Source organism: Cinclus cinclus, chromosome 2 (genome assembly GCF_963662255.1).
Source record: "Cinclus cinclus chromosome 2, bCinCin1.1, whole genome shotgun sequence".
NCBI lineage: Eukaryota > Metazoa > Chordata > Aves > Passeriformes > Cinclidae > Cinclus > Cinclus cinclus.
Genome location: NC_085047.1, coordinates 92,023,847 through 92,039,713, shown reverse-complemented (window position 1 = coordinate 92,039,713; position 15,867 = coordinate 92,023,847). Strand labels below are relative to the sequence as shown.

Genomic DNA, 15,867 nt, shown 5'->3' with positions numbered 1-15,867 from the left:
AACTCAAATTCTAATTTAAAAATATAGCTAGTGTTTTTAATAACACTGATTTACAGTTTGAATGCACTACTAGCAGTGGTGGCAGGGTTGCTTTTCCAAACCAAGTCTGGGACCTCTCAGATATCCTGACCTGGCCTTGAACACTTCCAGGGATGTGGCACCCACAACTTCTTGGGCTGCTTGTTCCATTGCCTCACTGTCCTCTGAGTAAAGAATTTCCTCCTGATATCTAATCTAAGTGTCCCCTATTATAATGTAAAACCATTTCCCCCTGTCCAATCACTATCTGCTCCTGTAAGAAATTGCTCTCCACTTTTTTTTCTAAAGCTCTCTTCAAGTACTGAAAGGCCACACTGGGAAGAATTATTACTATTTCATCACCTGGCTTTTTGTATAGAAAGTTAAGATTTCCAGTTATAATTCCAGTTTTATGAGTCTTGGTATTTAATACCGATAACTTCAAGCATATTAATAAATTTTATAAGGATTTACAAGTTAAAATACAAAACATACAGAGCCCTGGCTGATCATCAGAAAGTAAAACCCAAAAAATCACTGTGGCTTCACTGCATTAACTCTGCAGGTAGAACAGCACAGTCCCTTTTTCTTGGAGATGGCTCTGTCAAAAGTATAGTTTCAATACCACATGTGCACATGAGTGCTTTCACAACTCAAGCTACTAGATAAAACTAAAAAAAACCCCAAAAAATAAAACAAACAAAAATACCCAACTAAAAAGAAAAAAACAGAACATCCCTCCAACATGGCTACTCTAATTAAATATAAAGCACAAACTAAGTTGTGTGCTGCATACTAAGGTTAGGCCACTAATTGGTTCTTCCACGTCAAAAAAACCCATGACCTCTTCTTCCAAACCCACACTTCTGTTTATGCCACTCTACCTGCTTTCCTCCTTCACATGCAGCCAGAGAATTCTACCTTTGATCAGTCCTATCTGAATTAAGATTTCATTTGGCAAGTCATTTTACTGATGGCTTTTGAAAGGAATGAAACTTTAATTTACTGGGTAGATAAACAAGCAAATAGCATTATCTGCACAGACAGTAAATGCTGCAGTCCCACACAGAGTAGTGCCATGGATGCCTTACTGAAGATACTTTAAGTTCAACATAATCAAATTACATCAATAAAAGGCTTGCTTGTCAAAATGAAGGAGGCATTCTTGACTTTTTCTTGGTGGAATAGGTCCTGCTTCCAGTGTAAATAGAGTCATGTAAAGGAACACAATATTCTTCAGCATTTTTAAACAATATGGGTGCTTTTGCTACACATTTCTTCAGAAAAGTAAGGCTGACAGCATGGGTATTCTTTGTCATGTACAGCAAACTTCTGTTTCACACAAAAGTGTAGGAGTTCTACCCAGCCACCTAAAACACACCTACTAAATAATGAGATTGTTCTTTTATTGATGAGGTTTGCAACTGGTGGGAGAGAGATATGATACAGAAAGTAAATAAGTTATTTCAAATTTATAAATACCTGTGTAATTTTAAAGAAAAAAAAGCCATCAGTTGCTTATTTCCTGCTTGCTCGAGTCTCACAAATCCCCTAGCAGTTCAGATTTGTAAGTAATGAGGATTTCAGGCTTATCATGGTTTCTAAATACAGGCACATGACTCCTTCCTTCCACCTTCACCTTAACAGGACACTGCATGCTTAATTCCTAGGTATATTCAACTGACCTCTAATGCTCAAACATTAATGCTTTCATCGTGGCCAGGCGTTAACAATAAAACACAGAGTCCCATATTTCAGTACTCTGAATTGTTCACCTGACGAGCAAAATGCTCCTGCCTCTGAGAACCAGATGTGATGTTGGAGGCCAGAGGGGCACACCACTCTGGCATCAAACGCAGTCACAGAGGAACTCCATGGTTGAGTGAGAATACTTCCAACTCACAGACCTATAGCTGAGTGCTGCCAGAGGAATAAGATAAAGAAACAGCCCAGAAATTATCAATCCACTGAAACTTTCTGGGTTAATGGGGATATAAAAAAAGCTCAGTAGTCAAAAACTACTTTGCAAACATGGTGTCATGCACATCACACATAGCCTTGAAAGGAGCTCTCCACACCAAAAGCACATGCTGGAGATGCTCAAGTTTGCTCTCTCAAAAGAAATGCTTTTTATCACAGCAGTCCCCATCTCAGGCTGCAAATTCAGCTCAGTTTACGTCTAGCAGTGATTTTTACCTGCACAGCTAAATACAAATGCTTCCTGTGAAGAGTTCCACTCTCTTTGGAGATACAGGTGTGAAAAAATGCAGCTGCCAAGTCAGTTCTGCATTCAGAGGTTCCCTGGCAATACCCAATTAGGGTGTTTAAATAAATTGAGCCCTAAGAACATAATAAATACAGACTCAACTGCAGTTAAGAGCAAACAGTCTAAACAGAAATACTTTACAGCTTAGTACAGCCTTCTGCATTTCCCAAGTGGTCCTTCCCTTCAAACCTGCAAGTCTGTATGATGGGACTGGAAAGATTGTTATAACATGAATCACTCAAAAGAGAAGAATATTCAAGAGTTGGATGTGTAGCTATGGTGCCATTCAGTTCAAATACTCATGTCTCTTATGTGCCTAATCTCTTGTGCAACCTGGGAGTCTCTGGCTGATACAATTACAAGCCAGAGAGCTGAACAAACATGGGAGGTATCTTATCTCAGCATGCAGGCACTTGCCTTAACCAGCAGTCTCTACACTACACACCAAAGTGGCACCTTGCTTTGCACCTTGTGCACTTGCAGCTAACGCCAGTTACTTCAGTGCAATCTACTACTTTGGTGATTATTTCATCATTCAAAACTCTGCTCTTAAGTTTTTATAAACCAGGCAGTTCATGTGGGTAAAAAAAAAATAAGAAGCTGCTAAAAAGTAACGAGATTAAAGGAAGATTGTTAGATGGATTCTTTAAGAATGCTACACCACATTTAAGACTTTTATTAAGAGCATTGGAAAAAAAAAATTTAAAAAGGCTGTATTTGTTGACAACCCTAAACTAAGAGATACTGACCCATGCACTAAGCACAACAAAGCAACCGAGGAAAAACTGGAGTAAGATACATGATGACATTTTAAATAAGAACAAGAATGTGCAAATTTCTTTTGCTGAAAAAAAGCAAAAAAGGTGTTATGAATTCCTAAATGCTGTGGAAAATACATCTATGGACAATGAGAGAGAAGGAATAGGACATGCATTATTATGGATCACAAATCAAAACCAGAGTCCTACTAGGGAAAAAAGGGAAATCCTACAGCTTTTCTCTCTTAAGCAAAACACTTGCCACTGTGAAAAGAACCACTGCACAAGGCACTAGCTGATTCACCAATGGAAAATAAAAATGTGCCATTGTGATCAGGTTTAAAAAAAAATTAAAAATCAATTCAAACTGGAACAAGCACACAGAATAACTATTAGGCTAAAACAGGAACACAGAAAAGTTTCATGCAAGAGAAGAGTTTGACTGAAGGAGCATAGCCATAGGAAAAAACCTCCGAAATTAACTGACTGCATCCTACAAACACATGAAAAGAGAGGGGGACTTTTCTCACCCCCAAAAGTTGGCAATGACACTAGAATAAAAGGATATCAAATTGGCCATGAATGGGGCAGTGCAGAACCCATGAGACCTCTCTTAACCACAGGAGAAATGCAACTAGTTTTCAGTAAGAGTAACTCCAGTATAACAGTCCAGTAGACTAGTTAGAGTATAGGTTGATATACACAATTGCTTCCAGACTGAGAACCACTCAAAGTGGGAGGGGGGATTATTCTTCTATATACAAGCATAACTGTCATGCTAAAGTGAGACCAAATTGTTGAGTTCTTCTACTCATAAGATCACCAATTAATCACAGGTATGTAAATCAGAAATATGTAAAATATAACAAGTACACTCCTTTACTTACATATTGAGGTGCCACAGTTAAAAGATCCTACCTACCCCATGCTTTCTAAAGCAATCTCCCCACTCTTTCCTTAACACCACAAAAAAATCCCCAAAACTTCTCAACAAGAATCAGAGTGATAAACAGAACAGAAACATCAGAGCTACACTGAGTACAAACTGCAGGTACATCCACTCTGTACTTGAACTGAATCTATACTGCTTCTTATGAGCAATGTTGTCTGTTCCACCCATCTGTCTGAATGAGCCTGGAAATATAAAAAAAAAAACTTGGTAACACCCAAAACTTCAGTTGAATAAATAATTCTCTTCCCCCTCGCTGTGTTTAAATGATAATCCCTCCAAATCCCTGTCTGAGCAGCTGACAGACAGCAGGCAGAAATGCATGGGCTTGCCCTCAGCAGAAGCAGGAATTTCCTGGCCTCACCCAGCTGTACCCAGCAGTACTATGTTCAACCAAAGGAAAGGCATGCACACAACTCCTCTTACCAATCAACCACAGCCTAATTTGCTGGCTCTCTTCCAGCTGTGTTATCTCCATTTGGATGTAACAGAACAATTCAGCCAGAAAACTTTTACTGATGGAGTCCCATTTTCTGTCACTTCCCCAGAATGTTCCCATCTGTCACACCCTACATTTTTCAATCAATGACATTGATCTGTGGCTGGCTTAGTTCATCTGCTGACCAAAATAAGCCACTGTCAGCATCATAGTTCTGAAGTGTCTGTTTAATGTAATTAAACTCGAGTGGGCAGGGGAAGAAGCACCCACAGGGACACAGCAGAGGGCAGAGAATAGATTTCTAAATTGTCCTACTGATTTAACTGGAAGTGACAGGACACACTAAAGAATAAGGACATGACCTGGAGGCATATTTGGTGCAACAACAGGGGGAAAACATGTATATTATAATGCAAACAAATCAAGAAAACCAAATCAGAAACCAAACTAATGGAAAAATGTTGGCTAATCAAACTGTTAGCACCCAACTGTTAGCACTGATTCCTAGTCTTCCCTCTGAAGACCTGGAAAACATACAAGATCTTGAAAGGTACAGTGCTTCTCTGCTTCTATAATTATAGAACTTAAAATTGAAATGTGCAATACCTTGCACTAAGAGAAAGGCAGTAATTATTTACCTGAGTGAGTTGCTTTATGAATATGGTCTGTCTGATTTTCTCTCTCACATATGCACACACAGTATTTCACTGAAATTATGCCAGTTATTTTATTTGTCATGCTTTGACTTTCATAAATATAAAAATCCAACTATATAGGAGAGTGGTGGGAATAAAAGGGATAAAAGTATTTTCAAAAATCTAGGGGATGGGAGGGGGAGAAAGCATCAGCAACAAGTTTCCTGTCAATAACACCTTGCATTATTCAATACAAATATTTATACTATATAGAAGATTCATATTGCCCAGCTGGACCCAGGCTGCAGGCTAAAGTCAGCAACAACAATCTTGTTACAGAAAAGTAAAAATACACCTATAACTTGAGTAAGTATACACCTCCTTTATACAGAGTAATTGCCTTTCATGTTATGAGTTTCTTATCATCAATGCTACCTACCTAAGATAAAATCAACAGCTAGGAGGGGAAAAATAAGAGCAACTTATGCCACAAGTATCAGTAAAGTGTAGAAGCATATTTGAAAATGAAGTTTTTCCTGGTAAAGTGAATGAGGTTCCCTGCCATAAACAACAAACACAATTCTGACTTTACCTCCTTTTCCTCAAATAAAAGTGCATAAGGCTACTGAAAGGATTAACAGCAAGAGTTTCCATGCATAACAATAAACCTGCCTTGTACCGAGTGCCTTATCCCTGACACAGTGATGTCAAAGCAGATATCCACCCATGCTAGGCAGTGGCAGGTCCCAGGGCAGACAGCAGCCCTGTCTCCTACCTGTTTGCATAGCTTAGAGCTTTCAAGGCTGAACAAAAGTAATAGACAGTTGATTTATTTAGACTATTTTTACAGCTTGAAAGTAAACTTCAAGGCTGCATAATGTTGAATATTTGCAGACTGATTTGACAGCTCATTCCCTGCCTGTCTCTACTTTTTCAGTCTGGAAACAAAGTCCAACCACTGTTTCCACATAAGGAAAATCCAAGTTCCTACATGGTATATTCAGTGGAAAATAAGTTTCTTACAGTCAGTCAAAAGCATGAAAATAATCTTTGAGCTATTCTTCTTTATTTCTTAAGGTCTTTCTATTCAATAGGGAACCACAATTCTTTTTTTGTTTAATCTTAAACATGGACAGAAAGAAAAGTGAAAGTTTCAATAAACCTTGATGTCCTTGACCAGTGCCTAGTTGACAGTGTAATACTGAATTCCACCTCCAACCATTTGAGACAAAAATCTCTGCAAAAACAAAACTAGGCCTATAAGGAATTAGTCCTCCATTTTCTACTGCTCTTTCAATGAGACCCTCAGCTACATTAAAGGTGTGTCTGTAGTCAGACCTGTGCAATGTTAATGGGAATTCATAATAAAACCATTCTCCCTCCAGATTTAAATCCCAAGAAAAAAAACATCCCCAATTGCCTTTCACAGGAGAAAAAAATATAGCTGTGCCTGGTGTCTGCTTCTGGTTTTAAACTAGCTCACACATGCAATGAGGTTCAGCTAATACATGGGGCAAAATTGATTGTGTAAACACCTCCTGCAAACCCAGAGATGCAGGCAAGGGAACTCTGAGAACTACTGAACAGACCAGATGCAGATACTGCCTACAACTGGAGAAGAATGCAAAGATAAAAGCAAAGCTCCAGTATATGAAGAGAACCGTGTTTATAACGTACCAGGCAATATTCTTCCTATAAGAGCATCTAGCAACCAAAAGGACTCCTCTTCGTTCTTTGTAATAAGAATCAGGTATCCAGCAATGAAGTTCATGCCCTAAAATAGAAAGAAGGGTTTTAAAATGCATGGACTTAAGAGTTTCCAGCTTACTTCTTTTGATTAAGGGCTCAATTACTACAGTTCTACAAAGTGTGCATATTAATTCTAGTAATGAAGGCCACTGGTTGAGAAACCTGGTAAACCTGCATGACAACAGCTAACAAGAATTATTAACAAAGATCAAGGAGAGGAAAATTAAAAGAGAAAGCTTAGCAGTCCATGCTTTCAATTTTACTTTTTTGGAAATTCCAAAGCCCAATGCAACTGAAAGCTGCTTTGATCAGAACCCAAACACAGCTGTATTAGATGAGCACTACAAACACAACAATCCTGCAAGTAGACAGGGAGGCTGCAGGAGGAGAATGTCTGACCCAAATACACTAAGTAAAATGTTGTAGTTCCAGCAGCTTTTACAGCCTAACTTATCCAAAGGCTGCGTACAAACAGTTTTCTTCCATAATATCTCCAGTACTCCACATATACATATAATATCACTGATCCTGTGAGGAGACCAGATGTGCAAAGAACCCACAAAAGGGTTTTTTAAGTGTTCTTCTTTCATTAGCCCATTAATACCAAAATATCTTATTAACAATTGGACACGTAGAAGCTATTATGGTTTATAAGTTGTGTATAACCAACTCTACATAGAAACCTGACACTTGCAAAAGTGAGTATTCATAATTTTACCCATTCTGTTATCAAAATATTAAAATTATATTTTGATAACTACATATTACTGAAAACAATAGAAATTACACATCTTTTGAAGAATGGAAGAAAATTCCTGTACTAAAACTAGTTGGGGTACACAAGAAAACTAGTTTTTTGTTTTGAGACTTCAGTGTAGGTTTAAATCCCTCTAAGTCTTCTCAAGATTTAAAAAAATACTGTTTCATATTCTTTCAAGTTCTGAGTAGTTGTATTTACTACACTAACTTTCTCAGCTAAAATGAGCTCCATGTTAGCACACAGATTCTTGCTCAGAAAGCAGAGGAGACAGGAGAAGACTTAATAAGTGAACTGAAAACACATTTTGCTCATGACAGTGCCTGCTTCTTTAAGATCCTTAAAGACAGATTTTTTTTTTCCTTGATTGTCAGACTCTCATGAATCAACTTACCTTCTCTGTGTCCCACAGGAAACTTTACAGTACTTGACATGACAACAGAAGCTTTCTCGAGCTGCCATTAAAGCAGTATGAGGTTGAATTTCAAAGAAATTTTCTTCCTACTTGTGTTGTCTATACTGGGAGATGGCACTAAATAAATGCTACCAGCCCCCAAGTACATGACACCACATTAATGCTGGTCTTTCTGTACTTTGAAAAATGTGACAGTGAAAACAAAGGAAACTGAGATCTCATGATGCCTTGTACATACCAAGGACTGTTTGGGGAAAGATGGCAGGAGGAGGAAAAGGCAAGCTTGCTTCTTCTTGTTCTCCAAAGCAACTACTCTTCATGCAACCACACGTGATAAAATACCTATGTTGCAGCTAACGTATGGAACCAAATTGATCAAGCTGGCTACAAGAACAGCCACTGAGAAATTCAGAAGGAAATTAGAATTTGCCTGAAGCTATTCATACCCTACCCCTCCCCCCCCAACCTCCCAGGGCCAGTTCATAAACAGAAATAGTTTGTGGGTGTGCTTCTAAAAACATACATTCAAATGGACAAGAACAGTTACCACTGGTGAAATGCAGCATAGTTTACAAAACAGTGATTACATACCTGGCAATATCCTACTGCTTTGTTATGGTGCCCATATGCGACCAATACATTGTAGAGTGTGTGCTGCAAGCACGGATCCGCGGTTTTGCGGAATTTTACATTATCTGGAAATGTTCTGTTCATGTCTAGACAAAAGGGAAAAAGACCAAATTTAAGAGCTGTTCTTTGTCACGTCCCAAAAAAGCTTTTACAGGTCTTCTGAAGTACAGCTGAAGCTTCACTATGGTTCACTGAACTGTTGTTTTGGCAGATTAATTTTAAAAAATGCCTTTACCTCCATTTTGGCTAAAAGGGCACTTGCATTCAAGGATAATCTATTCCTAGAAAGAATAATCCTATTAGTGTACCAATTTCAATTTCAAGCAGGCCTAAAGAAATTCTCCTGCAGATTGGACTCTCTCCATGTCTGACTGCAAAGGCTTAGATGAAAGCAAAGCTGGTATTTAGACTAGCAGACACAAGACATGCCAAATGTATCAAGTCAAGTGGCATGAAATGAGTTGTGCTTCTAGGACAGCATATTCTTGTAACTAATCAGATGAACTTTCAATTTATTTATTTATTGGCAAACTTCTACCAAACAGTAGCAGCCAAAAAACCCCAGACTTGTTCCCACAGCTGCTGACTTCCACTTCAAAACCACTTTTTAAAACTTAACTTTCTCCACGATGCGATCATGAGAAGAGCTGTGTCTTTACTGGTGCAAGATCATCAAGAATGGGAGTGGTTTCTGATAACCAAGCAACAGAGCACATTCAATGCTTCAAGCTCAATGCTTAACCAAGTAAGGAGTATGCAATTACTGACATTTCCAACCATTAATTTCTTTCAGACCAAACATTAATAGTAGGACTCACCTCTCCTTACAAAGGTCTAAAAATCAGACATGCAAGTTGGAGCTAGTCACCCCAAAACAGCCCTTAGTTGTTGGAAAGAAACAGGCAGAGTTAATTTCTGGCCTGCTTCACTCCATAAAGAGAGAACCCAAGGTCACTTGCAGAGACTTGTGCATCTGATCTCTAAATAGAATTTTTCTCTCTAACTTAAACATCTAAAAGTAACTTTGCAGATTTTTCAAAAGCCAAGTTACTAATAAAATATGAGTAGTTGTTTGGGTTATTTTTAACAACAACAAATTGGGTTAAAGTTGAAAACAGACTTCAGTAACAGCACCTCTGTACAGATCTTCATGTCCTCAGAATTATCACTTTTTATCAGCCTTTTCCAGCATAAAGGAAGAAGTCTGTTACAGCTTTGACACAAAGTTCAGCTGTAAGCAACCAAAGGAAGAAAGCTCCCAAAAATCATGAGTAGTGTAGTGGAAATCACACACATGAAGAAGTTATCACACTAATTGCTATTTCTTCCTTTTAAAAGGAACAAATCATTTGCAGGAAAATGTTTCACTTCACCTCTCATGTGAACAAGAAGAAAAACACAAGGAAAAAGACAGTTTTAAAGAGGACCTGAACAACAGACAATTACAGGATAAATAAATTTCTTTTGCTGCTTCTTGGTAGGAAGATTATGCAGCATAGTATTTGCATAATCAAAATTTATTTTTTATTAAAGTATATGCTGAATATGACAGAAAAGATTAATGCTGAATTTTAGCCATGTCTCTTTTCCTCACCTATGCAGAGAAAGGGTGAGGGGAAAGTAAGAAAAGTCCATCACATACAAAGCAGGGACTACTCAAACTGAAATCATCTGCAATTTGACAACCTGCAATTGAGAGAATCAGCTGCAACTTCTTTTCTGATTACAGAGCATGTTTTTCCCACAAGGACTAGAGGAAGCCTTCCCTAGTTTTATGAAGGATTTAAAACTTTCCTCTACATTTAGTAACAATATTTTAGTTCAGGGCTAGGGGATGGAGAGATAAAAAAAACATACAGAAGCTAAAAGGCTTTACCCTTAATAGAAGATATGGAGCATGGTCTCACAGGACTCCTTGTGCCAGATTATTACTTTGAGCACAAGAGCAGAGCATCCCACTCCCTCTCCATCCTGCCCTTTCTGCTCCATTTGCTCTCCCTCCTCCTCCAGTTCTGAGGCTCCTCTGACTCAAGGTGAGGGAACTCAACCCACTCCACAGGCACACACAAGCCAATACGTTTTACCATGCTACAAGATGAGGGTCAGAGATGACTTGAGGCGAATGGTAGGAGCAGGTAAGGGCTGTTCATTTGGCTTCATCACTTACATCCACTTTAATACACTTGTTCCAGGGGAGATATCCAAACACCTCCTCACGTTCTGCACAACCTACCCTCTGACCAACTGTTCATTAATCTGCTTTGCTCTTAGGACATTACTGTCCAAAGGAGCACAGCCTCAACTAGTCCAGTTTGGCAGGGGAGGGGAAAAAAAAAAAATCAGGGCAAAATGAACATTATAATCTTACACTGCTAGATAAATCCCAAAATTATGACTATCTTGTCATTATGTGCAGACCTGCTGCCAACAAATAAACTAGGGATGGGAGCACAGAACCAAGAAGGTCACAATGAGAAGACTAGCTACTCTTTTGTAGTAAATTCTGATTAAATCCCAATAGCAATTTATTTTACAATCTTTCAGCTCTCTGAGCAGGCAGTTTTATGCTGCTATGAAACAAAATCAACCAACAGCTTTCCTGCTGATTTATCTCCTTGCAGCAACCATGAGAAGACCATTGGCTTCTTTCTACCCTCTCACAGGTCTGCAGTATTTCTGCCTCATTCAGTAACACAAACAGGCAGAACACATTAGTCTCAGTTTATAAAACAGAAATCTATTTCAGTACCAAGAACCACCATCATTGATGCTATTTCTGGAGCAAACGGATTTGAAAGCACAGTCCAGAAAACCAATGCTCTTGGAACCAGTCTTGTGCTTTTCCTAGATCCTACTTCAAAAGTCAGGCATCTACAAGACAACCTTCTTCACCTTGCTATCTCATCCCTCCTTTTTTCTCCTTATTCCAGCCAGGACAGAGTTAATTTCTGCAGTAGTTGTGAGGGGGTGTGGCTATAGGGCCTGGAGGTTATTCTATACCACCTCATCATTGCTGGGGGCTGGGAAAGTGACTGTCTTCCAGGGAGAAGGGGTTCCATCCAGCAGAGGAAGTGGCAGAGGGAGCCACCTGGTAGTGACTATTATAATTTCTTTCTGTGTGAATTGTTTCATATTCCTTTTGTTATTAATATTGCTGTTACTGTTCATTTTTGTATTTCATTGCTGTTTCCAGTAAATTGTTCTTATCTCAACCCATGATCTTTGCCTTTCTTCCCTCCAACTGGAGGCAGGGAGAGGAACCCACAAATGGTTTTAGTGGGAGTGCTTAATTTAAGAATACATTTCCTAATTCATGGCACTTTCATTTTAATATCCAGGTGCTTCCCACTCCAAGACACAGGTGGTCAATAAATTACACAAGTGTTTTTATAACTAACATATCCTTCTCCACTTATGGACATTTCTTTGCCACTGCTACATTTGTGATATACATCTGCTCTGAAGAGCTTCCAGGCAGGTATTTTTTTCTTTTTTTTACATAGTAGAGAGCAGAGCAAAAATTCACTTCAACTATCAACTACAAGCACTCAAACTCCACTGCAAATCCAGAATAATGAGGTTAGGCCATAAACTGCAACTCGTAAAAACAGTATACTTGAAAAGATATTTTAAATTTGTTACATCTGAGTATTTAGCAGTCAAGGTCAAGCTTTTCCCTGAAACTCCTGGAACTATAAATTGTTTTGGAGGCTTGAGGGGTGTGTTTGTTTTAAATTAAGGCCAAGTCCGTCATTAACTAAAGTCAGAAAAATTGAGCCTCACAATCCCCACTACCAAGTAACAGTTCAAGAGTTTTTAGCAATCAAGAAAGCCTATAGGGTTAGGATGTCCTACAAAAGAACATTATTGCCACTGTATAAATCTGAGAAACACATGCATAAATTCCAGTTCCCTTCATCTCCAGAAGATGATACCAGAATGAGAGACATTACAGAAAAGAATGGCAACAAGGAAGACCACAGATATAAAATGGCTACCACACATAGCATAAAGCCAGGTGGATAAAAGCTCCTAGTTTAGAGGCAGATGCTTAACAGCACTGAGACAGCACAAATCTGCAAAATCATAAGCAAGGTAAACAACATGAAAAAGAAGCAACCAAAAGGGTTTTTGTGAATTTTTTCCCATCCAGCATTATTAGGTACAACAATGCAGCATATGTCTTGGCAACTCTCCAAACAGCAGAAAACTGGAGACTAGGAAAAACACTCTGAGGAAGTATCACTACACACTTTACTACTTCAGTTCTCCCTTCAGCTGTTCTGGTAGGCCAAAGACCAGATGAGCCAGCTGTTTGGATACAACCTAACAGGGCTCCTCTTACAGAGAGCCACAAGAGCTGACAGTGCTCTTCCCCCTTCCTCTTGCATGGTGAAACGCCTCAGACTCACCTGAAAATTCCCAACTTCCACTCAGCTTCAGGGAAGCTTCAGAGAAGTTCTTAGTGCTTTGATAGTAAAATACTCCCTGTCTCCAGTGAAATGGCAATGATCACTGTTTGAATTGCTTTCCTGAACCTATCAAACTCAATTAAGATCTGGTAACTATCATCCAATCCACAGTCAGATCCTTATGCCAGCTATCACACAGCACAGCTCAGGGTCTGGGACTGACTGACAAGTATCAAATCGTAGGTTTGACAGCACCTACAATTCCTCTCCATGAAATGCAAGAGTGGAAACACAGATTAGCTGCATGTACATGCCTGAGCACTTGCAGACACAGACACACTTCTGTCCAAAAATGTGTTTTTTCAATGGAGAGAAAAGACAAAATACAAGAGCTAAAATTCAAAACGGCCCAGCCTAAGGGGGGGTATACTCCAGGGAAGCTACAAGTTACACTCCAGTCTTTTTATACCCAGGATGTACCCTCTGCATTACAAGGACAGCAACTTTTTACCTTACAACATAATTTGTCCTACTAAACTTTCCTATGAGAGGGCATGAAAAGCAAAGTGCGGTTGGAATGCATGCCCTTCTAAATGTTTACGTAAACTAAGATAAAAAAATTTAGGCACCTGCATTCTTTAAGATAATTTTTAATGGTTAGAGTAAGAAGCCTGTTCCCTCTTACCTTTTTATTAAAAAACCAAAAATGCTCCAACAGCAAATACCATACAAAACACAGTAGCAATAAAGCTCATCAGTTCAGAATCGTGAAGTTTAAGGTCAAAAATGGTGAGAGAACAGACTGCAGATTTAACTAGCTGAAAGACTTCCGTTGGTATTACTAAGCAGATTTTTCTTTAAAGATTAGACCATTTCTTCACACAGTCTACCTGCCCTTTTTAACCCAGATATACCTCATTAAAGATTTTCTCACATGAAAACAAGTTTCAAACAGACAGGAAAATTGTTTGCAGCTTCTGGGCATGGGAAAGGAAGAGGACACATTGGCTCTTACACACTTTAAATTGAATTTGAAATAAAGTCTTTGGTCGGCTTTGTCCTCCTGCCCCTCCCCTGGGAAAAAAAAGAGAAAAAAATGTGATTGTTGTTGTCCTGTTTATAAACCCCAGCACTGCTCTGGGCTGTAACTTTACAGCTGTGGGAATAAACACAGCACAGTTGCATGAAAATTCTGGAAATTGCAAACATGAAAACGAACAGCAGTATGATTCTACATCTTATCTTGCTTTACTATTAAAAACAACTGCAGTAATGGGAAAACAATACTTGAAGAAACAAAATGAAAGGCAAGAATTCACACAAACTCCTCAACCAAAGCCCACTACAAAATGTGCACAGTCAACAGGAGCACAAGTTTATTAAACATACTAACCACAAAGTTAACATTCACCTTAAGAACTTTGTTTCTTTCATCTCTCCTGTGTCCACACTGGTTCTTCTTTTCTGAAGAAGGAGCATCTGAGGTCTTCATCATATTTTTTCCCCCTCCAATAAAGTCTTCCAAACCATTTTTCTTTATCTTTTCCCTCACTTGCTCTATGTTAATTTGCTCTTCTGCAGTTTTCCTATCAATGAAGTAGCTCTTTCGAAACCTTTTTTCCTCCATAATTCACAAACAGATCTTTATCATCACCCCCCCAAAATATTTCTCCCCCCACAAAAATATTTTTATTTCATTTTAACCTGTGTGGAAAGTCATCTACTGACCCTTCATGTCTTTGTCTAGTACTGGAAAAAAGTAGTTTTCAACTGTCTCTTGCAGCAATTTTATGCAAATTAAATAGTTTTATGCTTCTCCAGGCCCTTACCAAGGTGGGCTTTAGAAAGTCATCTTACTAGCTCCCTCTTTATTCATAGTAAGAGCTCTACTTTTTCTAGTTCTGAGCAGGACATAAGCCTGCAGATTTCTGGCTAGTCTCCATTATTCATAGGAACATGAAGTTTATGCTCCAAAATACCTTACTAAGGCATGTAGTCCCAAAAGCCCAAAGTACTGCTGTTGCAGAGAAAGGCAAAAAAGAAACTCTGCATAAACCAAAAGTGTTTGGATGCTTATCCAACTTAAATAAAAATCCATGAAGCCCAAACTTTAAGTACTTGGGTTTTTGCATGAGGAAAAAGACAACCTGCCTTTCCAACCAAATAACCTCAGTATTGTTCTGGAGCACAGCCCAACCTCTTGCCTTCTTAATTGGGCAATTCAGCCAATATCAGCTTCATCACAAAGGTTCTGCTGTAGCAGGTTTCAGGACAAGTATCAGCTACATCAAACTCCTGCTTGTTTGTTCTCACCTACTGCCTTTTGCATCCCACTGGGCCAGCCACAGGTCTGGTTGCCCTTATACCCTGCCATCAGTATCGGCCAGAGTTCACAGAAAGCACACATGGAAACAGATTAGTAGAGGAGGGGTGTTTCACCTCCTACATTTCTCCCAGGGATTTACATTTAGTGTTTAATATTTCATGCATCAAGTGGATTCCCCCACCTCTCAGTTTATCAAACTCCTTTTTAAATCAGTTCATACTTCTAACTTCTGCAGCACAGTAACAAATGCCATAACTCTTCTAAACCCACAGCATGGCAAATTTCACTCAGTGTCCTTGGTCCTTATGTTGCAAGAAACAAGTAACAATTGCTCCTCATTCGCCCTCTTTGCACCATTTATAATTAATATAAATTAATATATATTATATAATAATATATATATAATATATAATTCATATAAATGAATGCTTTTTCTCATCAGTCTTCTTACTCAACCTGAAATCCTAGCATACTTCACCAGCCTCATATAGGCCTCCGTACCACATCTTCAAC

General features: G+C 38.8%; 1 protein-coding gene across 2 annotated transcripts in view; it reads right to left on the bottom strand.

The window, feature by feature from the left end:
• The window catches only part of GRTP1 (growth hormone regulated TBC protein 1), a 34,846-nt gene that overhangs the window by 10,757 nt on the left and 8,222 nt on the right, over window positions 1-15,867 (bottom strand). For both annotated transcript variants that reach the window (XM_062487973.1, XM_062487974.1), the window contains exons 4-5: window positions 8,578-8,702; window positions 6,743-6,839 (exon numbers count right to left, since the gene is read on the bottom strand). In XM_062487973.1, the coding sequence (XP_062343957.1) occupies window positions 6,743-6,839; window positions 8,578-8,702 (222 nt within the window). The remainder of the gene's footprint in view (window positions 1-6,742; window positions 6,840-8,577; window positions 8,703-15,867) is intronic.